A 24935-nucleotide genomic window follows, 5' to 3' on the forward strand; every position below is an offset into this window, starting at 1 on the left:
CTGGGACAGTGGAGGAATGCAACTGGCTGTGGTAAGTTCTAGAACCACATTTGATAGAGATGTCTTTGAAATGATCACATTCATAATTACTTTTTATTGAACTTCTTTCATGTCCTCCCCTACAGAACTAACCTGTCCTTCAAACAGTCATTATGAACTCTGTGGAAGCTCATGTCCATCTTCCTGCCCCAGCCTCTCCTTCCCCTTCACCTGTGACACTCAGTGCCAGGAAGGGTGCCAGTGTAATAATGGGTTTGTCCTCAATGGTAACCAGTGTGTGCCTCCAACATCCTGCGGATGCTTTCATGATGGACGTTATCGGCAAGCTGGTGAACAGTTCTGGGATGGAGATGAATGTCAGAGCTTTTGCACCTGTAATGGTGTAACTGGTGTAGTCCAATGTTCTCCAAATTCATGTGGCCCTCAGGAGTCCTGCCATGTTATGGGGGGTGAATATGGCTGCCATCCCAACCCTCATGGCACCTGCTCTGCCTCTGGAGACCCTCACTACATGACCTTTGATGGCAAGGCCTATGACTTCCAGGGAACCTGCCGCTATGTTCTAGCAACAATTTGCAATGACACTCTGAACCTTCACCAGTTTTCTGTGAAAGCAAAGAATGAACCATGGTTTGGACTGCCAGTTTCTATCACGGCTGAAGTTTTTGTCGATGTCTTGGGCTATGAAGTGCGTATGTCGAGAGGCAACATTGGTACTGTGGAGGTAAGTCAGGCTGTCTCTGATGGAAGATTGCTAAATATTTAAAGCTTTTTAAAGTAGTTTGGAAATTACTTTTGCAAAGTACTTTTCAAAGCTAAAACATTTCTTCATGGTATATAAACAACTGTTCAGTTCTTAAATATCCACATCAGTAACATTCCAGAAATATCAGTTGTATGTCTCCCATAAAAAAACTTTTGCCTTCACAGGTGAATGGAAACACAAGAAACCTGCCCATTGTCTTCAATGGAAGCCTGTCTATTTTTGGAAGTGGGTCTCAAACATTTGTCAATGCAGAGTTTGGGCTGAGTGTCATGTATGATGGAAGTAGCACGGTGTCCATTTCAGTACCCCCAAGCTACAGGTAGTCTATCTAATTTTCAGCACAGCTTTCATTTTAATATTATATTCTTCAATGCTATAGTAACCGAATTAATGCCTTTTTAGAACTGTAAAAAGAGAATATTACCATTGTCTGTTTCATTGTCACGCAACATTTTGATTCAATCTTTCTTATCTTGATCAGAGGAAACATGTGTGGACTTTGTGGAAACTTCAATGGAAATCCAAATGATGACTTCCACACTCCAAGTGGAGCATCGTCCAACTCAGCAGATGCTTTTGGGGCATCTTGGAAGGTTCCTGGGAACTACACCTGTAGTGACAGCTGTGGCTCTTCATGCGCACAATGCAACGATGACCGATCTGCCAGGGCCCAGTGTGAGGTGATCCGGGCAGCTGATGGCCCCTTCAGCTTCTGCCATGAGGAGGTGGATCCAGCACCATATTTCAGTGACTGCGTCTTTGATGTCTGTGTGTCGGGAAATCGAGGCAGTGATCTCCTGTGCAGGGCTCTAGAGACATACGTCAGTGCCTGTCAGTCTGCTAATGTCCGAGTCTACCCTTGGAGACAAAACACCACTTGCAGTGAGTAGGGAAGGCAATGTGCTATTAAAGTATTCAATCAAACAACCATCTTCCTCAAAAGTCTCTCAAAATATGTGATCTCCTATGTTTGAACTTGTTTTAACCAACTTGTCACCCTTTTTTTCCTCAGGAATGGTCTGTCCAGCCAACAGCCATTATGAGCTGTGTGGAACAGACTGTGGCAACACATGTGCCAGCAGCATTGATGCTGCCTGTGACCATGTTTGCTCTGAGGGATGTTTCTGTGATGAAGGTTTTTCCAGGAGTGGAGCAAACTGTGTCCCTGTGGAGAGCTGTGGCTGTCTGCATGATGGCTTCTACTTCAATGTAGGTTAATTCAGTTCACTTTATTCTTGATAAATTAGCTGAGAATCAAGAATCTTGCTGAATGGCTTTGAAGAATGAAACACCATTAAGGTGTTGCATTTCAAGAAAACAACTCACACATAATGCCACCTTGTGTGACATCACAACCAAAGCAAATTACAACATTTTAAAAAGAGAGTTTAGTAGACCTTCACAAGTCTCCTTGGGTAAAATTTCTTGGAATCAGAAAGTGTCATTTTCACCTATTCAGATAATTATATGCAAGGATGGTTCTGTCTCACAAAGACAAAAGAAGGTGCTGGCGGAGGCTGGACTTAAAGGTACACAGACGAGAAGCAGCCAATAGTCAATAGCCAAAATTATCCTTAAGGACAGAATATAGTTTTCAAACGCAACGCAACAAAGGAAAGCAGGGGCGTGCTCCGGTGGCGTAGAGGGTAGCGCGCCCCACACTTGGAGGCCTTCAGTCCTCGACGCGGCCATCGCGGGTTCGATTCCCGGACCTGACGACATTTGCCGCATGTCTTCCCCCCTTTCCGTCTACTGTTGAATAAGGGACACTAGAGCCCACAAAAAGACCCCCGGTGGGGTACAAACAAACAGACAAACAAAGGAAAGTAAATGAGAATTGACAGGTGCCCTTCACCAAATAAAATGGTCTTGTGTGGAATTAACATATATTTTTAGACATCAGCCAGAAGGTTTTAAAGTTGTGGGTTCAATTCTAGCTTCCACCTTTTACAAATCAATGCGCTCCTAGATCATTAGTTGTTTACCAATCTTCGAATTGGTGCGTGAATGTATTCACATGTGCTCCCTATGACTAGAAAAACAGTAAATTTACCTATTTACTATTTACCTTATGTAGTTTTCATAGATTTGCAGAAATTAGCATTAGAACATTTACAGTAATTGCCCTATAGCTATTTGGCTGGTAGGTGCTTTCAAGTCAAAACTCAAGTATGAGGATATGCTATACATCTCGTCTCATTCTTTTGTTTGGCACCCACATTGGAAATTCTTCCAGTGATTGACAAAAATCTTAACTGACAGGAAGGAGTGGAAACTTGGGAAGGGTAAATTTGGAATGAGGTTGTGCATGATGTAGTTTTGCAACTATGATTTCAGACAGAGAAGCATTGCTGTAATGCATTCCTTATTACCTCAATGTTGTCACACAACCTAATATTTTTATTTGTTTCTCATCTTGCAGGCTGGTGAGTCCTTCTGGACAGACGGTTGCTCCCAACGGTGTGAATGTCAAGCGCCCAATGACCTGATCTGCAGTCCCACATCATGCACTCCTGCACAACAGTGCACCATCAGAGATGGCCAGCTGGGCTGTTACGACTCCATGTCTACCTGTACTGTATGGGGTGACCCACACTACATCACCTTCGATGGAGCCCTAGCTCATTTTCAGGGATCATGCTCTTATGTCATCACTGAAAGCTTGAGACACAGCAACAATGAAACTCAGTACAAAGTCGTGGCCACCAACAAGCACAGAGGAAACAATCTTGTGTCTTTTGCGTCATCAGTTGATATATTCCTCTCAAATCATCATCAGAGAGTTAATGTCAGGATTGGACCTAACAAGAGAGTGAAGGTAAACTTAATTTAAATTCACAATAAAAAAGTTTTTGTTTTAAGACCTTTGGTCTAACTCTATGAACTCTCATCACAACAGGTAAATGGAGCAGAGGTTTCTCTTCCTGCTAATGCAGGAACTTTTGGTCAGATGATGAGGCAGGGAAGTTACATAGTGTTTAATGCTGTTGATGTCGTAGTCCAGTTTGATGGTTCTAGTACTTTACTGGTCAGGATGGGCCGCAACTATCAGAACAGAGTCAGTGGAATGTGTGGGAACTTCAATGGTGATCCCAATGATGACAAAGTTTTGCCCAATGGTACTTTGGCCCAAAACGACAACCAGTTTGGCCACAGCTGGAAATCAGAGACAAGCCAAGCAGGGTGAGCTCAGGCTCCATTTGTCTGCATTCACTTGATGAAATCTCAGACCATTGCAAACATTTGTTCAGAAATTGAGTGTCTCTAAAAATGTTTTAAATGTCTAAACAACTTTTCTAGGTGTGGATCCACTGATCAGAGAAGTGGTGATGGACTAAGTGATTGCCGCTTCATAGAAGAATACACAGAACTCTGCAGCGTCATCACCAACACCAGTGGCCCATTCAGTTCTTGTCACCTGCATTCTGACCCCCAACCATTTTTCACTTCCTGTGTTTACGATCTCTGCCTCTACACGCCAGCGAATGGCATGCTATGTTCTGCTGTCTCTGCTTATGAGAAAACCTGCACCATTTTGGGTTTAACCATCCCCAACTGGCGCTCTCCTTTGCGTTGTGGTATGCTTGTTTTACTCAATAGATTATCAGAACCATGAGCGATTGATTGGTCGTATGTAATGTTTATGGTTTGAAATGATGTTTTCTGATATATTTGATTCAGCTGAGACTGACCCCTGTGAACAGCTGGACTGTGCAGAGTATGAGTGGTGTGGTAAGAAAAATGGTGTGTACGGCTGCTTCTGTGACGAGCACCATCATCGACCCAACAATGAGAGCTACGGTAAGTGCAACACCTTTTAAACTTTTTGTTCTTCATGTGAAGAACTGTAATGATTGTCATGTTCCAAACATGATTTGTTCACTGGTGCTATACTGTTGGTGTTCATTTTTGAAGCATAATATTAGTTTTACTGCATCAGTTGGTTTAATTGGTCACAAAACCTGAAAATATGTTTCTCTCTTTGGTGAGCAGACTCAAACATTGAATGCTCCAGCAGTTCTGGCACCATGTCAATATCTCGCTGCCAGCTGTTTGAAGCGGGCTTTCACTCCAGTGCTCTCCATCTCCGAGACAGCTCTTGCAGTGGGACTCTCCAGGACGGACAACTCATCTTCCATTTTGACAATGACAACCATCTGTGCGGGACAGCTCTTAGGGTAAAGTTTGTGAATTAGAACAACTTCTTTAAAGCTTCCAATATGTTACTTAACTTGATTGATGCCATTCTGTAATTTCACTGTTTAGAGCAATGGAACTCACTTCATGTATGAGAACACTATTCAAGGGAATGTGGATCCTCATGGAGGTTTGATCAGCCGTCAGAGGAACATTCATCTCGATTTCTCCTGTATTTATCCTTTGGCTCAGGCTCTGTCAATGGCTGTGGGCATCAACCCTGTGGAGAGGTGATCATACCATTTTCTCCCTGTGGTTCCTTTGACCATTATGTCCATGACCATTATGTCTCTAACCAGTTATTGGTTATTTTTTTCTTTATAATGAAATCTTGTAAGCAAATTGGGTGTGAGATTATCAGATGCATTTAACAGATTGGTCACATTAAATGTTTCTACTGCAGCATTCTGAGGAAGAAGCTTCCCATTGGCACTGGATCGTACAGTGTGAGGATGATCCCCTATGAGGATGAAGGTTTCCACTTCCCCTTTAGCACTAACGGAAACATAGATCTGGAAGTTGATGAGATGTTTTACTTGGAGGTGCGAACGGAAGGGGTGGATCAGCACCAGTTTGCCACAGTTCTGGACTCTTGCTGGGCCACGCCAGTCAACCAAGCCAACTACCCTGTCCGCTGGGATCTCATTACTGCACAGTAAATGAGACCACATTGTTGTCTTTATAATTTAATTCAGTGTCTTCTTGCTGTCAGTCTAACTGATGCTTCTGCTTCACAGGTGTCCTAATCCAGATGATGGAACCGTAGAGGTGATTCAGAACGGTGTCTCCACTGTGTCTCGTTTCTCCTTCAGGATGTTCACCTTCACCAACCACACACAGATTTTCTTGCACTGCAATGTCCACTTGTGTCTTTTGAGAAACAACAACTGCAGAACTGTAAGTTTTATTGTGTGCTTGTTGTGGTTATATTGTATATAATTAAGTTGCGCACCTTTAATGTTGCTGTCTTCGGGGTTTTTTTTCCAGCATTGCTACCCAGGTCACCACACTCTATTCAAGAGGGACATATCTTACCATGACTCTGCAGCTCTGTCAATTGGACCACTGGTGCTAGTGGCACAATCAAACACTGGTAAAGTTCTATCATATCTCCATTGTTTTCTAATTACAAAGATTATATTCCAATTGACTGACAAAATCTATGCATCTCTCTTTTTTATGTAGGTGGACTAATCCAAAGAAACAGTGTGAATCCAAAGATATTGGCGTCAGATGGTACAGGCCATCTGGCATCAATTGTTACCCTGATTGTCAGTTTGCTGATGACCAGTGTTCTGGTCAATTGATATCAACGAATAATCACACTTTGAAATCCAATAAATTTTGTTACTTAAGATTTATAATGATAAGAGGTGTTTTCTGGGTTTTGGTTTGTACTTGTAATTAGGTGAGAAACACAAGTAATTTTGCTTTTCTAATATCTGGTCCACTGTAGTGTTTTAGACCATTTGTGGGATTAATATAATGTTCAGTTGTTTTGTGGTATCTTTTTGAATCATTTATTTTTGGTAATATCATAGGATATGAAATTTTAACTCTTTTGGAAGGAAGGTTACATATAAGTACATAAAGTTAATGTTTGAAGGAATAATCTTGAAGTGTCAAACTGAATAAAATGAAGTATGATTTTGTCGTCTAATTTTTGTTGTATGTGGTGGGAGATATATATACTCTGTTATGAAAGGGATTAATAAAAAAAAATCTAATTAATTTTATTGTGTACTTTTCATATTTTTTCCTGTTGATCAAAGCCTTAAGTTGTCAATTTAGTATATGGCATGTTTTGCATTATATTTTTCCCAGTTTAGGATCTGAACATTTTGTTTTTATGGTATGACTTTCAACCTCAGCAGTTGTAAAAATGGGTTAGTAAATAATTACCAATAATATCCTTGGAAAATAAAATTTAAGACACACTTTGAAGGACTACGGTCAGGTTGTCTGTCACAACCAGGGGTGAAACCAGGCTACTTATCCAGGAATCTCTCCATACTGGGCTGATAGAGGGGTGATCAATGTGCCGACTGACCTGCGTTCTCCATGAGGACTCCCAACCTGGTGGGTAGGATGTTCTGCTGGTAGTTCTGGGTGTTACAGTTTCCCATCAGATACTGTTTCCCCTGCGTCTCAGCACTGGCAAGCAGCAAAAAAATGCGTGCACTTGTTTAGGGCTCTTGCCTATAGGGAACTACGGACAGCTTGAAAGCTCACTGTGTTTCAGCAAAGTAGACCTACTTTTTTGCTAGTCTGTTCTCATCAGATAAACTGATCTGTATAGATAGATTGACAGGTATGGATTAGGGGTGCACCAATTTATCGGCCAGCCAATTTATCGGTGCCGATTTCCTTAATTTTGGGAGATTTGTGATGGGCCAAATTTCAAATATGAAGCCAATCTTATTCAGCCATCTTATCTAGCTTGGCAAAGGTCTAAGAATCAACCACTGTCCTCTTTTGCTTTCTGGTGAGAAAGGTCTGACTGACAAACCAGCCCACAAATTGTGTCTGGATGTTTATAAATAACAATAGTAACCCCACTGTTGCCAACTCAACAACTTTCTTGCTATATTGAGCAACATTTCAGACTAAAAACATTGGTATCGGCCAAAATCAGAATCGGCAGGTTGAGCTTTTTAAAAGATCGTAATCAGCCAGAAAACTGCAATCGGTGCATCCCTAGTATGGATATATATGACCATTATCTGGTTCTATCTCTTTGCTGTTCAATGTCCCAATCAGTGCTGGTTGGTTGTGACAGCAGTTCATTATCTACACAAAACACCGCTGTAATTCAGATGTGGATAGAGATCTCGTGGACATTTAGCATGAGCTCTATTTTGCCTTGTCTTGAGTCATTATAAATTAAAACAGTAGTATTTTTTTCATTAATGATAATATTGACATATTAGTACAATGGTAATATTCACAAATTCTTGATCGCATGGTTGATTTTTAAAAATAAAAAAATACTGTTGTGGTTGTTTCTGCTACCATAAATGATACATTTGTTTTTTGTTTTGTTTGGAGAGGGTGTTGGGGGATTGTGTATGGGTTCAGAAAAAAATAACATCTTTAGTAATAAAAAATACAAAAGTCAATAAAATCATTTTAAAATGTGAACCAAAAAAAAATCCTATTTTCTCATTTTTATAGTTTTTTCATGTTAAATTATGTGCAACAAACATGTGAACAACAAAAGAATAAAACTATAAAAATTATCACATAACATTTGAATAACATCCCACATTGTACACAGTAACATATCTGCACAAAATACCAGCAATTCAGTCACTGTAAATAGAGATCTTGTGGATGATTAACATGCACTCCATTTTGATTTGAAAACAGTACCGTTAGCTGCTAGCTTAGCCGAATGCTTGGATATAAAATTGTGCCATACAATAAAATCCAACAGTAACTAACATGGCTAAAACAGACCAAAAAGCATACAACACAACATAATATTGCTAGCTTTTAGTTCTGAAACACTCTAACATGACTAAAATATTATACTTTACCTCTTTTGCAGCAGTCCTGTGCAACGGCGCAGACCCACAGCTACAGTAGCTACTAGCGACAGCAGATGGCGCCGTTTCACTACCAAGTTATGTTTTACACAAGTTTAAACACAAGCATGGGAGAGTTCAATCCATCCATCCGTCCGTCCATCCATCCATACATAACACCCTTCTCCCTAGTGGAGTCGGGAGAGTTTGAAAGAGATAATTTACATTTACTGCTAGCAAAGCACAAGCTAGTATAGCAGCCGACAGTATAGAGACTTACAATTTCTCATTTCTGTGTTGAAATATCATGTCAATGTTGCAATAGTTTCATGAAGGGTTTTATTATTTGCCAACTAATGCGAAGTTGACACTTTTAATGGACTTTTAATACAACTTTAGTGGAAATTTGCATTAAAAGTGTCATTATTGACCAAATAATGCAAAGTGAAACTATGAGTTGTCCTTTAATGCAAGTTTAAATGGAACTTTGTATTAAAATTGTCCTTGTTTACCAAATGACATTCATGACGACAGTCATAAACATTTATGAAGACTCCTTCATATTCATGAATACACTGCACACGGCTTTAAGGAGCTTTACTGCTTCAAATAAAGTGCCACCAGTTTTTTTATTTAAGTAATATTTTTTGTTCATAGGAAAGGGATGTGTACGTCTTTATAAATCCAAAACTATAAGAGTTTTGCATGGTTTCTCTAACAAAAGAAAGGTTTTGAAAGAAGACTGAAAACAATATTCTGTTTTTTCCCAGTATTAAAAATTTGGTAACTTTTTATTTGAAAACACTTGCTGTACTTTCCCAGGATTTAATAAAATAATTCTGATAATAGGTAGAGTTGGGCCGTGGCACAAAGTCAGGCCACGTCCCGCAAACGGCCCCCAAGCCACACTTTGAATCACAGCATTCTTGTGTTTATTTTGCACCTGCAGGCAGAACGAAGGTGGAGCAGCAATGATTTAGCAAATTTTACACCCAAGGGACATTTTACTCATTCGTACGACAACATGTTGCAAATATAAATCTACTGTCAGCTGTTGTAGAGGTTGGATCGTTTAATAATGGTTCCGTCAACAACAACTCTGTATTAGATTGGCTTTGGAGAATAACATTTGAAGTTTCAGTGCAAACAGAATGAGAAATCTTTAATGAAAGTACACCATGTAAGGTCCAATCTGCATTGAAAAGTTTAGTATAATTCACAAAGAATCAATTCTGATAAATATCAAATGGTCAAAAAAATTCTCAAACTCATTCTGACTGATCTATATTTGAAATTGTGTGCGTGCAAAGTGACAGCAGAGAGATGTCAGTCTGTCACATTGAAGCATCTGGGTAATGCATGCGTGACTGTAAATCACATTATTTTAAGTGGGGTTTCTCTTTTGTTCATCTGGTTAACACATATTTTCACTTTAAAGAAAACACTTCACACCTCGTTCAAATATGTTCAACCAGGAACCAAAGTTCAGCTGAGTCAGGGGGGAATGTCTCTTACCTGCTGGTTTCTAAATCCTCTTTGAAACATGGTGGCAAATGGATCATGTTTGTTATTTTGGTATTAAATGTTTTTTCTTAACTCTGATTGGCAGGAGTGTGATTACATCAAATCAGATGTGGTGGCTCTAAAAACTGAACATACAGTTTGAGAATCAATTATAAAGCAAAAAACTATTAAATACAAAAATCAGCAACAACCTGCTCGTAAAAGTGCATTTAGATTAAAACAAATACTGCGTTCAGTCAGCGTTAGATTGATTTGAATAACTAGAGGAGGATACTGAACTGCTTAAGAACAAAGTTGGATAGTAACTATCCTTACAAAAATATCCCATGAAAATCACATGTACATGTTACTACACATGTGGTTCACACAAGTTTTTACATGTAAATAATGAGTGAAAGATGTGAATCACATGTGAAAGCACATCTATACGTGTGATTTTGGAAGGTTTTGTGGTAAAATCACATGTGATTCCTGTGTGATCACATGTGAACACACGTGGAAATATGTGATACACATTTGCAACACATACACCAGGTGTGAAATAGTTGAAAATATATACAATTATGAAATAATGGGACCATCTTTCTTTTTAACCATGAAAATTTCCAATTTCTTCATATTATTCACTTTTCACATGTTGATCTCATATAATTTTCTAAGACATAACTGCATACTAAAGTAAACTTGTAGCTATGAATCAAGACTTCCAAGACAAGTATATATATGTACACAAAACAGCAATTTATTTACTTCTGTTTGAAACTGTTGAGAACCAGAAACAATTTTTAACATCTGAGCATGACACCATACAGATTTGCCCCATATTAGGCCCAGACAATGAACGTGTTGAAACCAGATGAGTAGAAATGGGTTTAATACCATCAGTACTAAACCCAGAGAGGGAAAACAAAACCTCAGTGACTGGTCCTTCACGTTGTTTCAGGAGAGACTGTACCTTTCAACTGTGAACCCTCTGAGTCTCCTTGATGTCTTCAAGGATGGTTAGAACACACACACGCACACACACACACACACACACACATGTTGGCATTGGTGTCTTGTATAGGGGTCTTCTTATATGTGCCAGTAACCACAGGTGAAGGTGCTGTGGGTGGTGATGCTCAGGTGGGGAGTTTTCCTTCTCCAGTGCTGAAGGTGGTGAGGTCTCTGGCTGTTCTGATGTGTTGCCCCATTAAACCCTCATCTGAGCTTCACTGGACCACTGGCCTCAAACAAAATGTAAAAATTAATAAAACAAAGCTCCTACACTGAGAAAAATTTGACCAATGGTTACTTAAAAAATTGTGGCAACAAAGTGACACGTAATAGAATTGAATAGATTTTAGGTTATACAATTTTGATTAAAAAGTATTGAATATGTTAACTTAACTTAACTTTAAAAAATTAAGTACATCTTAATAAAAGCAACAGCTGAAATGTGTTGGATTTAGTAATATCAAGCCAAATGATAAGTTATGTTGCCCAAAAATATTTAGTAAATCCAAGTCAATTTTACAAGGAAAACTTATTTTTATTTACTAAGTATCTGAGCAAAAATTATTTAGATTTACTAAATATCTGGGGGAAATTTATTCCTATTGTTGAGGAAAAATAATTATTTTGGAAGTGCTAATACAGTTAATCATACGCCAGGTACAAATTTTTAATTGTGAATAGGTTTTGGTTAAAGATTTAAAACTAAACTACTCTATCGGTAAGTATTCAGAAGCAGGAAATTAATGCAGATAAGAAGGGGATCTCTCTGTGAGAACAAGAGGTCAGGAGGCCGTAAAATCAGCATCTCCGGGAGACAGAAGCCGGTTTGGTTCACAGAACATCAAAGGTCTTCCAGAACCACATCTGGCATGGTTTAAACTAAATACAATATAGAATGTTGAGATCATTAACATTTTTCTAAGTATTAATAGCAAGTTTTTAACCAAAGTGCTTTATCTAAGTTTAGAATGGTGAATGCTGAATGTATTTGAAAATTGTACTGTCTATGATAATATCTGAATCAAATGGAAATTGTTTCAATGAAAATGTGTTGTTTAGTATTAGAAAATTGTTCAGGATTTATGTGATAAGGCAAAGATTCAAATCTTTGGAGATGCTGAGTGCAGACGAGCAAAACTAGGTTTGTGAAGGTAATCTTTCCTTGAACCAAATTACTGAGTTTAACTTTGTGAAGGAGACACTTTAAAATTCACAGGTATATGTGAAGTCTTTTGTTAAGGGTCTATTTGATCAGGTGGCCCTAGAGCCCAGAAAACCAGAATGCAGCTGCTTGCTCCATTGTTCTACCAGAGAGCAAATGGCCTTTGATCTCTGGCGTAAAAAAGAGGAAGTTCTAAGTTTCTTTGAGTGTCCAGAGGAGAGCCGGGTTGGTTAAAACAGAGGTACGCCTTTCGAATACATTCGAATACATTAAAAAGTTAAGAAACACCTCCACTATAAAAGTTTGTGTAATAATAATTTAGATAGCTGTCCTATTCTGCCGTTTTGGCATCAGCCTTCTCCAAAGACATGTCTTTGCCTTTTTAATTTTTTTGTCTGTCTCAGGTAATGAGTCTGTATCTTGGCTGCTTTGCAGTTTTTGTTGTTACTTCATTGTGGTTTTCTATTGGATTAAACTCTGTAATTCTGTGACGTCATCACGCATTGTTGCTTCCTTGTTTTGCCACACGCTGCTCGCCAGAAAGAACTTGGGACCGGAGGAAAAGAGAGAGCCAAGCTTTTTCCAAAATTAAGTTAATTTTAACTACTTTTTCTCAATACTATTTACTGATAATCTAGGTGAAATTAACTTATATTTATTAATTAAATGGGTGAAATTGATTTAGATTTACTAAACATCAGCATAAAAATTATTTGGATTAAGTAAATAATATAAATGATATCAACTCATATTGTAGCACATTATTGCTTAATTCAACACATTAACGCTGTTGTTCTTATTTATCTGTAGCTAAAATAATTGATAAATTTTAAGTTTTTATTTGTATCATAGGACTTTAAATCTATTCAATAATATTGAATGTCACTTTGTTGCCATAATTTTTCTGTGTTTAATTTACACAATATCCTGACTAAACTTGAGTGGCATCAAAAAACAACAAATTACAATGCATAAAACAGCAGCAGCATTTATTTGTGCAACTTTATAAAACGTGTTTATCCAGCACCCAACAAGTGCAAAATTCCAAAATACAACAATAAAACAGAGAAGGGGCGATATTTATCAGCATCAAGTCAAAAACATAGTGCCACTCTGCTCAAAGTATAGTTAACATGATTTTTTAGAACCATCACATCAACAACAATCAACTTGGACTCAGTTAAGCTTGCTTCAACAATTTATCAATCCCATAAGAGTTCCCTTTATGTTTAAGAGGCATGCAGAGCACAAAACAAGTATGCACATAAAACTTACCTGGGGAAAACATGACAAGATGTGAGAGAGTTTCTGAAACACTTCAAATGTGTATCTGAGCTCCTTTGGATAGGCAAGATTCACAGCATTCGCCAACCCAACAAGCAGGGAGCAAGTCCTTGGAAAGTTACCCAGAGCAGTTAGAATTTTCATGCCGTCCACCACGATACCGATGTCTGGATCCTCTGACGTGTTAGCTTTGATGTTGTAGATGTTCAGGCTTTGAACAGCAAGGTCCTGTGACACACTGTCTTCATCAGCATCCTGTAATAGCAAGAACATTGTGCATATCAGACAGTATAGCCAAAGGAGAAGGTTCCATTTCCAAAATTGCTTACAACTGTTTGGACAAGAAAATCTGGAGTTTGTCAGCCGTTGCTTGTAATGCACTCTATTTATGTCAGTGTTTTAGACAATCTGAGATAACACTAAAAAAAACCCGCACATAATTTAAAAATGAAAAAATATATATATAAATCAATCATAATAATATATTATTATAATATAATCAATTATACAATGATGAGCTGAACAGTTACAAATATTTCTAAAAGAAGTTTCTGAAATTAAATCAATCCATTACACTATTATTTCTTCTTGGCACTGTCTTGATGAATATCTTATTCTGCATTGCCTCAGTCTTTCTGTAAAAATGTCTTCGTATTCACAAAGCAACGTCTTGGCCATCATTTCTTAGCTCACTTTTAGGGACAAATTGCAAAGACTTAAAGAAAAAAAACAAGTTATGGTTAGGTAAAGCATTCTTAGGAAAAAAATTACATAAATTACTGACAAGTTTTAAATTATGCCAGTTGGTGAAATCAAATTGAGATAGCATTCTGCACTAGCACTTAAAAATTCCTTAATGGAAAATAAAAATGTAAACACACTTAACAGAGGACAATGATATAGCTTGCCAAGAACTACTGGTAGAAATACAGTTATGACTATTTTGTGATTTGACTTTCCAACGAATACCAAGTAGAAGAGATCAGAGAAATCAGCTACTTTATATTTTAACATCTACTTCAACTTACATCATACTCTTTTAAGAGTTGATCTGTAGATTCCCCAAGGTACAGCATCAAACATCGAATGATAACATCTCTGGTCATGTTGATGTCAGGATTGTTTGGAGTCTGAAACGAAAAAAATAAACACCAGGTGGTTTATATTACTGTTAATAAGCTCAAGGATCCTTCCTGTGCCGTCTTGGGGACCAGTGTAATAAAACACTACTGAAACAAATTCTCATGCGATTATTTCATATTCCATTTGTAAAGAGAATCACAGGCTAACCTCCAGTAAATTTAAGTAATGATATTCCAGAAGTTTAAACACAAAATTTTGAGAATAAAATGTTAGCAACCACAATGCTCAATGAAGGATACCTTGAGTAGGATAGCATGCAGTCTCAATCCCATGCTTCCGCCCTTGGAGTGGAAGAGGTTCAGAAGTCGAGGAGTATATTCATCCAGTTTGGACATGAACTTTGATTCAAGATGCACCATTGTGATTCTGTGAAACTCAGCCTGGATCTGAAAGACAAATCATGAAACCAGTTTTAAAGCCTCAAATATTACAAACATACATACTGTTCTTACGACATTTTTCAAAAGCAAGACGATGGATCAAATTTGATCTATAAAATAGATGACAGTAACGTAACACATTTTGTATCAAATAGTTCTGCCAAGTCTGTTATGATGGCCTGGTCAACAATGCTCTTATTTAACTTCAATGTTGAATCAAGTATATCTCTAACAACTTCAACAGATGCTGAAGATGAAATGAACTGAAGGTCTTCAACTAAGGCATCGTTGCACTTCACTGAGGCATTATAGACACTTTCTAGCTTCAGCAGAAGTAAACCGATTCTTTGAAGAACCAAGTATGAAGCACTTTCCTTATCACAATCTAAACTTGTGCCCTCATTATCACTGGCCTCTAATGAATCAGAATGGTCAACAATCTGATCGTGGTGACTCTCATACACACTTTGCTTAAAATCGCTCGAAGAATAGGATTTGTGTTTTGTACTTTTGTGTTTCAAAAATGTATTGTATATATTTGTCCGAAAGCTGCATCCTTCAAATACACAAAAGACAGTTTTGTGGCTCTTCAGGTGATTTCCTATATGCTGAAAATAGTCCTTCTCTGTAGAACAACTAGCACTGCAAACTAAACACTTAAAAGCAGAGATGATTCCTGGCTGTATACTGACATGAGCTGTATGATACCTGGACAAATGTGTGCGAAGGGCACCCTGTGTTTTAAATGTGCAAGGGCAACTGTCATATAGACATGGCTGGGTTTGCCCACGACCAAATGTTGCGTGTTGCAGTCTGTAATGTTTTAGTAGATTACCCTTTGTTGCAGACAAAGACTTGCAGATCTTGCCCTGCCACCCCATAGGCCAGAACCTAAGATAATAAGAAAAAAATGTGTTTTTAAATTAGTGTATAACTAGTAGCCTACATCACTAATAGATCTAGTAATTAAATAATGTGCCAGGGCTGAACAATTAATCAAAATTTTATCAAAATTGCAATACAGCCTACTGCGATTTTGAAATCACAGGAGGTACAATATTTCTTAAATTTCTTAAATCTTAAAAAATTATTTTAAATGAAATGTTCTGCTGCAAAGATGTCCTGGCCTACACATCATAATCTAGAGACTTAAAAAAACAAACATCCGTTACACATCCCTGGAAGAATCGCGCCATAATCATCTTAATTTTTTCAATGAAAATAAGAAAACAATTATACAAAATTATATTTCCCTCAGAAATTGCAAATCATTTCGCAACTGTAATGTCACTGAAAAGATCATCACAATTAAGCATTTTTTCAAAATCATCCTGCTCTATAATATACCAACTATGGATGAATATCTCATCCAATCCCGCTTCAAAAAATGTATTATCGTTTTAAGATGTTAGACAAAAATATGAAACAGATTTTAAGGTAATATGCACATCAACAAATGCCAAACAATAAATATTAAAATCAAAGATGCCCAAAACGGACTAACGAAACATTTCTCTCACTCTCTCTGTGGCAGATCAGAGTCAGTACGAAGCTCTAGGTACTGATTTCAACCCAACATTCACAGACGCATCTCACTGTAACTGTTTATCTGTCAGTGTGAGCTGCAACCACATTTTGAAAGCTTAACGTTTTTCAGAGAAAACAGGAAAAAACGAGGAAGCCGTTTGTGCCATCTGAATGAAACTAACGTAACGTTGATGGAGAGCCTCAGTGAGAGCCGGTGAACTTGGGTTTAGCAAAACACCAGCCATTGTGCTCAAAACACAATAATAGAAGTTCGATGAAAATAACGCCAAATTAAAAGAAAAAGAAACAGCGCACTTTGTCTCAAAATGTAACTATGCAAAACGGCTGATTTTTCTTCCGAAATGTGTAACGTTATAAAAACTGATTAGAAATCTGCTTTTAACATGCTACTTGAGTACATTTCAATTGTAAAAAGTAAATGCAGTTTTTAAACGAAACTCCTAAGTTGATTAGCCTTCTCACCGTTGAAAACAACGTCTGTTCCGCCATGATGGTGCCCAAACATGATAGTTAGATTGTTAAGGTGGGGAGGGGGTTTGGGCAGAGGCCAAAAAAATAAATTAAATAAAAGAGTAGCTTGTATTCTATGGCCACTATATAACGGTATTGCGTTAGTCACATTAAATTGTGACATTGAGACTATTTTTTCAATCATTGCAATGCATTTAGTCAAATCAAAGACTACGTAGACTGACTTCGAATCCTTCACACTATAACTTAATTGACTTGCTGTACAGTAAAGTTGCCATGTTTGGTCATTTGCAGTAACTTAAGACAATGTTTAACTGCTACAGACACTTGAATTGTTTAACTAAGAACAATTAAAACATGTCTTACCTTTAAGCAAACGGTAGTCCATGAAATGCCAAGCAGACTCGATGTTCCTGTGATGAAAATGCCTTGGGCGGGAAAAATTAAGGCCTCCCAATGAGTAAAATTTATCAATTTTTTGCACTTTTGACTTTACCAATGAAAATAAATAAATTCTACTTATTGTTTTTCTGCTGATTTTATTTAAAAAATACAGAGTAAAATGCAATTAATAAAGTAATCAAATTTGGTTAATTCAGCTCAGTGAGATTCCAAACTGCACAAAGTCTTTTTTATTATGTATAGTTTGCTCTTATTTATTTAGTAAATATTAATTAATCCTGATCACAGTTTTTTCAGTGTATGATCTTGACTACATTTAATCTACACACACACAGCAGGGTCCTACTTTTACATTAGTATGTAATTGACCAGAATGACATGGGGTGCTCTGATCTGCTAAATAAAGAAGCATAACGTGACGTTGTTTGCTGACTATCCTGTGTCAGGCTAAAAAACACTTCAGTTGATAAAACTATGATATTTTTCAACTGGAAGAACGTCATCATAGTAGCAGCTCACACATCTGCACGCGCTCCAGACATGGAGGGAAAGTGGAAAAATGGCCGTTTTATTATAACGGTCCTTAACTTGAATTTTGACTGAGAAAACAGCAGCCATCTGTTGTGTCCTCCATTAAAAAATAGCCAAGGTAAAGTTTAAGTAGTGAAGCATCGAACCATCAAATCCCCACTAATTTGTTTTGTGAGCAGTAGGACTCCAGATAATGCCTTCAAACTGTAAAATCGGCCAGCATTCAGCTAACGTTTAGCTAGCTTAGCATGACTTTAGTACTAAGGAAAAGTTCACCGGTACATCACAATCAGTACGCATTACTTTCCAGATTTATATTTCTGTGAAAACATTTCCGATACACCTCGAGATTCAAATCAAGTAAAACATTTCTCACCTTTTATTCTGGGGGAAAAAAAGCAAACTCTTCAAGTCTACTTTATCCACAAAAACAAAGAAAGCGCTCAACTATCCGCTTTTTCTTCTTTTTTTTCTTCTTTTTTTTTTTAACAGTCCTCAACGGTCCAATGGCGCGAAATGAAGAATCTCCTAGAGTGGGGGTTGGGCTTGAAAACATCTCGCGAGATATTTGAAATAACACATAAATATTTATGCCTCACATTTATTTAAGTTATGCCTCCAGCATAACTTAACATTTATTTAAGTTATGCCAGAGGCACATAAACTAAGGCACATGTGAAGAATATGTGATCACATGTGATCCCATGTTGATTAAACCATGGATCACATGAACAAAATACTTTATCACATTTGGCATTGTGTTTGTAATTAAAATCGAAATATATTTACATTTGATAAATTTACATTTAAAATGAGGAAGAGACCAACCAGAGGTAATAAAACGGTGCCATCTTGTGGCCATAAATTCAGATTGCACAGTTGAACAACAGTTTAACACAATAGCCAAATTAGTCAGCTTCATCCCTCATGTTATTTTTGGAGCCGTGCAATGAAGTACAGGGGCTGAAAGCCTCTGACATGAAGTAATATTTCTTGTTTTTCAATTTTTGACACATTTTGATCTCCTTAGGTTAACCTACTTTTGTTCCTTCTTGTATTATGTCCTATTAAAAGCTTAACTTAGACTGTATGTTTATTATTTGTGAAACATTATATTCTGGATTTGCTGCATCTTTGGTTTTATTGTGTTGTATTTTTCCACCAGTTTGTTTCAGGAGCCTGGATCTATTTTATGATTATTCATACCTTCATACCTTCAAACCTTCAAACCATATAAGAGCAAAGCTGCATTCTGCGTCACATTGGCACAGGTTACCATTGTGCACTGGACAGTACAAGGAAGTGCAATGACTGGTCAATCCAGTAGCACTGCAAACCACGTCACTAGCATAATAAATAATCTAAAAGTGGCATTTCTAATAACAATAATAATAACAATATAAATAATCATAAAGTTAATAAAGTTAGTTAATAAAGTTTGCTGTATTTTAGCTTAATCTGTAACTAAACCTGATATTTCTTCCTAAAATCTTTAATAGCTGACATAATTATTATATTAAATAGGTTTCCCATATTAAAACTCAGTGGGAAGGTTAAAATCTGCTCTTCAGCCACTAGATGGCGGTAGAGCAAAGCCAAAGTGACAAAGAAAAGCAGCACACCTATCTAAACTCCAGTCCCTGGGAATGAATTTAAAAAAACAAAAACATGTTATTTATGCAGTGTCTGTCTTTCTGTCTGTCTGTTCAATCTAGGTAGCTAGCTATCAGTGCATCACCAGGGGACCAACTTTATTTCCTATAACCACATATTAACAAAATTTAAAGTTTTAGCCGGCAAACTGGTTGCGTTGATAAAATTAGCCTCAAACATCTACAGGGTCCGTAGCAGATAATTAAGATCCAAATGGCAACATTGGAGATGAAATGTTGAGTAAAACACCATTCGTATATGTAAATTATTTCTTGGAACACATAATGTAATGAAAGTGACAGGTAACAGAGTAGGAAGCCTCATGATTTAACGGCATGAACACAGAAAGGAGTACAACACTAAACACACTGGCATTTTAGTCAAATGTGACAGCACAGATGAGCAAATGTAATCAAGATAAATAAAACATTTAATGAACTATGTCATGAGCCTTTTGGAACACAAGTAATATCCAAAAATAAAAACGTCTAAATATAAACTACATCTGACCTTCTCTCTGTGCTACCTATATACACTGTAAAATGTAATAAGTTCACTTTACTTAAAAAAAGTTAGGAAACCGATTGCCTCAAAATCTTCAAGTAAAGTAGCTAATTCATTTTAAGGTGTTATTGCTAAAAATAACTATGTTTAGACCACTCAGATAAAGGCAGTAAACCTGAGTACCGTTAACTCAAAATCATTAATTGGGTTAACTGTAAAATATTCATTCAGACAACTCATGCAATGGCAGTAATCTTGAGTGCCGTTAACTCAAAATCATTAGTAAAGTTGACTATAAAATGTCAATTATGACTACTTCAAATTGTGAGTTATGTCAATTAAGCAGTACTCATAAAAATAACTTATACTTACACGTTTAAGAGTTCACATTACTTGTAAAATATTAGGAAACCAATTGCCTTGATATGTTCAAGTAAGATGAACCAAAAGTGTTAAGTTATTGGAACGAAGAGCCAACAGACAGTTTGAATGGAAAAAAATGTTTAATAATTAAACAAGTTTACCTTAAATACAAGGTTCTCAAGTGTGGTTACATACACACTAACCTGGAAACAAAGTTTTCCACAGACTTTTTTAGGGGAAAAAATGACACAACTTTTTTTCTAGGGTAGCCTTCAATATAATATTGAATCCTTCAAATGGCCCTCAGTCTTTAAAACTTTGAGAATTCCTGCTTAAATGTCTTTGTTGACTGGTGTGAAACAGAAACTAAATTCTCAATACTAGAGCCCAACATTTATCATAACATTGATAAAGTAAATAGTGAAATAGTGAAGTGAAGTAATGTTTCTCCTCATTAACATAAAACCATTTAGTAGTCTGCAAATGCAATGATGCTCTCTCCAACAAAAAAAGAATCAAACAAGAAATAAAAATCACTTTTCCAATGAGGGTAAAGGCATCAACGTTGATCCATAATGTCACATCACATTCACTCATTGCATCAGAAGATTTTTGAGTGATTGTATTTTTGGTTTTAGGGATTTATGTCCAAGTGACAGAAGTACCCTTTGGATGAAGTCAAAGGTGTACTTCAGTTGTTGAGGGTACTCCAAATTCAGAGCATAAATAAGTCCAAAGAGCAAGCACATGGCATGTGGAAGATTCCCAAGATCATTCATGACAAGACTTCCTTCCAAAATGATGGCAGTACTTGAAGACTGGAGGTGCAGTGAGTCAGTGAAGGCCTGCCTGTCCTCAGGAATGATGGTCAGGATCCCAATGGGGGTGTGAGACACGTCTGGGTCTTCGCAGTCCTAACAGTAGAAGCAACACCACAATTACATATCAACATAACACTTCTTTAGGGTGACCAGACGTTCACCCTGTCTGATCAGACACCTGTTGTCTTTGGAAGTATAATCTCCATTGACTCATTTAGTAAAACGAATAGTATTGTTTTATTTTTTTTACAGACACCACAGCAGAAACTTTTTAACTCTATTCTTCCACCTCACTTCTCTGCTGTAACTCAGTATGAGCAGGTAGATAATTTCCATTCTAAAATTTCAGACATCATTTATCCCATTGTTCCTCTTAAAGTGAAATTAACGTCTAGTGGGAAGAAATCTTCTTGGAGAACTTCTACACTATGTAGACATGAAAGAAAGTAGATGGCATAAAACTAAACTATATTTTATTATGAGATCTGTAAAGAAAGAATGCAAAGCTATCACTCCACATTAAATCATGCAAAAGAAATGTCCTTTGTGGAAATCATAAATAAAAACATAAACAATGATTGCATCTTATTTGCCACTGTTTACAGGCTCACAATAAATTTTTCAACTTCTTTGGAGAGAAATCAACACAAAATCAGTTTCAATGCAATATCAAGCATAACAGATGCAGAGGAAATGACTAAATTTCAACAACTCAACTACAAAAACTTAGAAGAAATTATAAATCTATTAAGCTCCTCCTGGACAAATCACTGCAGCAGTATCACAAGCCAACCAAAATTATCAGCAAAATTATTGAAAAAGCAGGTAAATAGTTTCCTAACTATAGCTGGAAATTATTGGAGACTTGTGACATTAATGTTGTTCCTTCCTCATTGTTACACCTCCACCTGCAGCCCAGACTGTTGATTCGATGGAGGGATCCATGATTTTCTCTTGTTCTCTATTGGTAAACTGTAACCAAGTAAGAATATAAATAATTCAACATGTTTTTACTCAAGTAAAAGTAAAAAGTAGCCGGCCAAGAAATTACTCAAGCACTGAGTAACTGATCAAATATCAATCATTTAATATTTAAAAATTACATAACCAGATGGCAGCTGCACAGTGGCGCAGTTGGTAGAGCTGTTGCCTTGCAGCAAGAAGGTCGTGGTTCGATTCCCAGCCCGGGGTCTTTCTGCATGGAGTTTGCATGTTCTCCCTGTGCATGGTGGGTTCTCTCCGGGTTCTCCGGCTTCCTCCCACAGTCCAAAAACATGACTGTCAGGTTAATTGGGCTCTCTAAATTCTCCCTAGGTGTGTGAGTGTGTGTGTGAATGGTTGTGTGTCTCTGTGTTGCCCTGCGACAGACTGACGACCTGTCCAGGGTGACCCCGCCTCTCACCCGGAACGCGGCTGTAGAGGAACCAGCAACCCTCCTGACTCCATTAGGGAAGAAGGGCGAACAGAAAATGGATGGATGGATGTGCGGTTGAATAACCAGATGGACCAAAATATAAAGTACTGAAGTGAGAGTATAAATAATTTATAAAATTACTGAAAAGTACAGAAAAAAAAAGATCCTAAAAGTAAATTTTTTCTAAAAAAGTTACTCAGTTCTGGTTTTTTCCAACATGTCTCGATCTCTTATCTTTTTCCATTTGCTACCATTTGATTGGCTGAAATCCTGACTGTTAACAACTTGAACAAGTTTATAAAACAAATTGTAAATTTTGTGCTGCTTAAACATTTTTTATTTGTGTAGAGCAGACTGCTCTTAGTGACACTGTTGTTAAATTAGGACTGCAGCAACGAAAACAAACTGATAAATGGAAATGTGTAAAGCCAGTTAAAGTTAAATTGCCGTTGCATGTGACAGTTGGAGTGAATAACTACAACAGTGAATTAATTACTCTCAATCAGGCCCAAATGTAGAATCATGGAGCCAGGATGATTTAGCATACAACACTGCAAAAACACAAAACCTAACCAAGTATTTTTGGTCTAGTTTCTAGTGCAAATGCACTTTAAATGAGGCAAAAGCAACTTGTACGTTTCTTTTCAGGAACTTGTTTTAAGTAAACAAGTCCATGCGTTTATCTTCAGTCGTATTGATTATTGTAACGGCGTCTTCACAGGTCTGTCCAACAAATCAATCAAACAGCTGCAGCTGATCCAGAATGCTGCTGCTGGAGTTCTAACTAAAACCAGGAAGATAGAGCACATAACACCAGTTTTAAAGTCTCTCCACTGGCTCCCTGTAGCTCAAAGAATAGACTTTAAAATACTGTTAGTTTATAAATCACTGAATGGTTTAGCACCACAATACATTAAAGATCTGCTGCTGTTGTTTCAACCTTCCAGAACTCTCGGGTTCTGGTTCTGGTTCTGCTCTGCATCCCCAGAACCAGAACCAAACAAGCAGAAGTGGCATTTAGCATCTCTGCACCAAAAATCTGGAACAAACTTCCAGAAAACTGTAAAACAGCTGAAACACTGACTTCCTTTAAATCTCAACTAAAAACCCACTTGTTTAGAGTTGTATTCAAAACGTAATCAATTACAAATTTATTGACGGAATCTGACTTGATGTTGTGTTTTTATTGTTGATTCTATGTTGCATTGTGTTTTTGTGTTCGATTTGGTGTAAAGCACTTTAAAATGCCTTGATGCTGAAATGTGCTATACAAATAAAATTTGATTTGATTTGATTTGAAGTAAATAATTCCTTAATTTTGATGAAAACGTCCTCGTTCTATTGGCAGATGAATTTACTTTTAATAAGACAATCCACCATGTTATAAGTGAAATAATGTGACAATAGAACTTTTGCTCCAATGTTAAGGAATAACTTCCTTATTTAAACAAGCTCCTATATTTTGCTGAAAAGTTATTTTGAAGTTACTAAGATATTTGAACCATAAACTAGACAAAACTCCTTGGTAAGATTTTGTGTTTTTTTCAATGCAGTCTTGTTTAAAGTGAAGTTTTTATTAACATTTATGTAGACTGGTTGCATTTTTACACCAGTAAAGTAAGTCAATTAAAGTATGACAAAGGTAAAAATGATCCCAGACGGATTTGACAGCCCAGCTGTCAGTGGAGTCACTCACAGTTTATCATCTGATAGCAGCCTGGAGGTGTTTGTTTTGGCATTCGAGTTCAAACAATAAGGAGTCACGGTTCGGCAGTGAGCCAACAGGAACAATGAACATTAACGTGACTGTGATAGTGGTGTTTCTCTGAACCAGAACATTTTTCTGCGTGTTCATGATTGTAATGCATTAAAAAAAGAACAAGAAGAAAGAAACTAAAGGTGCCGCCCTCATTCTCAACCACAATACAGAGATTTTCCAGTTCGCCCAAAGCTGCTGCTCTTACTGAAAACCACTCAGAGTTCGTGAAGGAAAAGTATCACTTCATCAACGTTCGTGATTAAACATTGTTTGGTTCCAAACTGACTGCATTGTTTTGAGGATTTACTGCAACACGACTCCATTTCTTGGTCATTGCAGCCATTCCAGGTTTTACCTGGAAAAGCTTCTTCCAGGTGACTCACCTTCACCTCCACCTTCAGGTCAAACTGGATGTTTTCCTGTTTGACCTTCAGGTCAAACTGGATGTTTTCCTGTTTGACCTTCAGGTCAAACTGGATGTTTTCCTGTT

General features: G+C 37.2%; 1 protein-coding gene across 1 annotated transcript; it reads left to right on the top strand.

Annotated features, from left to right (window-relative positions):
• On the top strand, nt 1–6694 carry LOC122823506 (IgGFc-binding protein-like; the record flags this gene model as incomplete). The annotated part of the gene is made up of 15 exons (XM_044103174.1): nt 1–31; nt 126–724; nt 931–1085; nt 1248–1648; nt 1779–1975; nt 3189–3584; nt 3666–3949; nt 4067–4344; nt 4448–4567; nt 4760–4944; nt 5033–5193; nt 5367–5618; nt 5701–5860; nt 5951–6056; nt 6149–6694. Coding segments are annotated over 15 exons (3447 nt in total), but the record flags the coding sequence as incomplete, so codon positions are not given.
• Nucleotides 6695–24935: the final 18241 nt, after the last annotated feature.

Source organism: Gambusia affinis, linkage group LG20, assembly GCF_019740435.1.
Source record: "Gambusia affinis linkage group LG20, SWU_Gaff_1.0, whole genome shotgun sequence".
NCBI classification, from domain to species: domain Eukaryota; kingdom Metazoa; phylum Chordata; class Actinopteri; order Cyprinodontiformes; family Poeciliidae; genus Gambusia; species Gambusia affinis.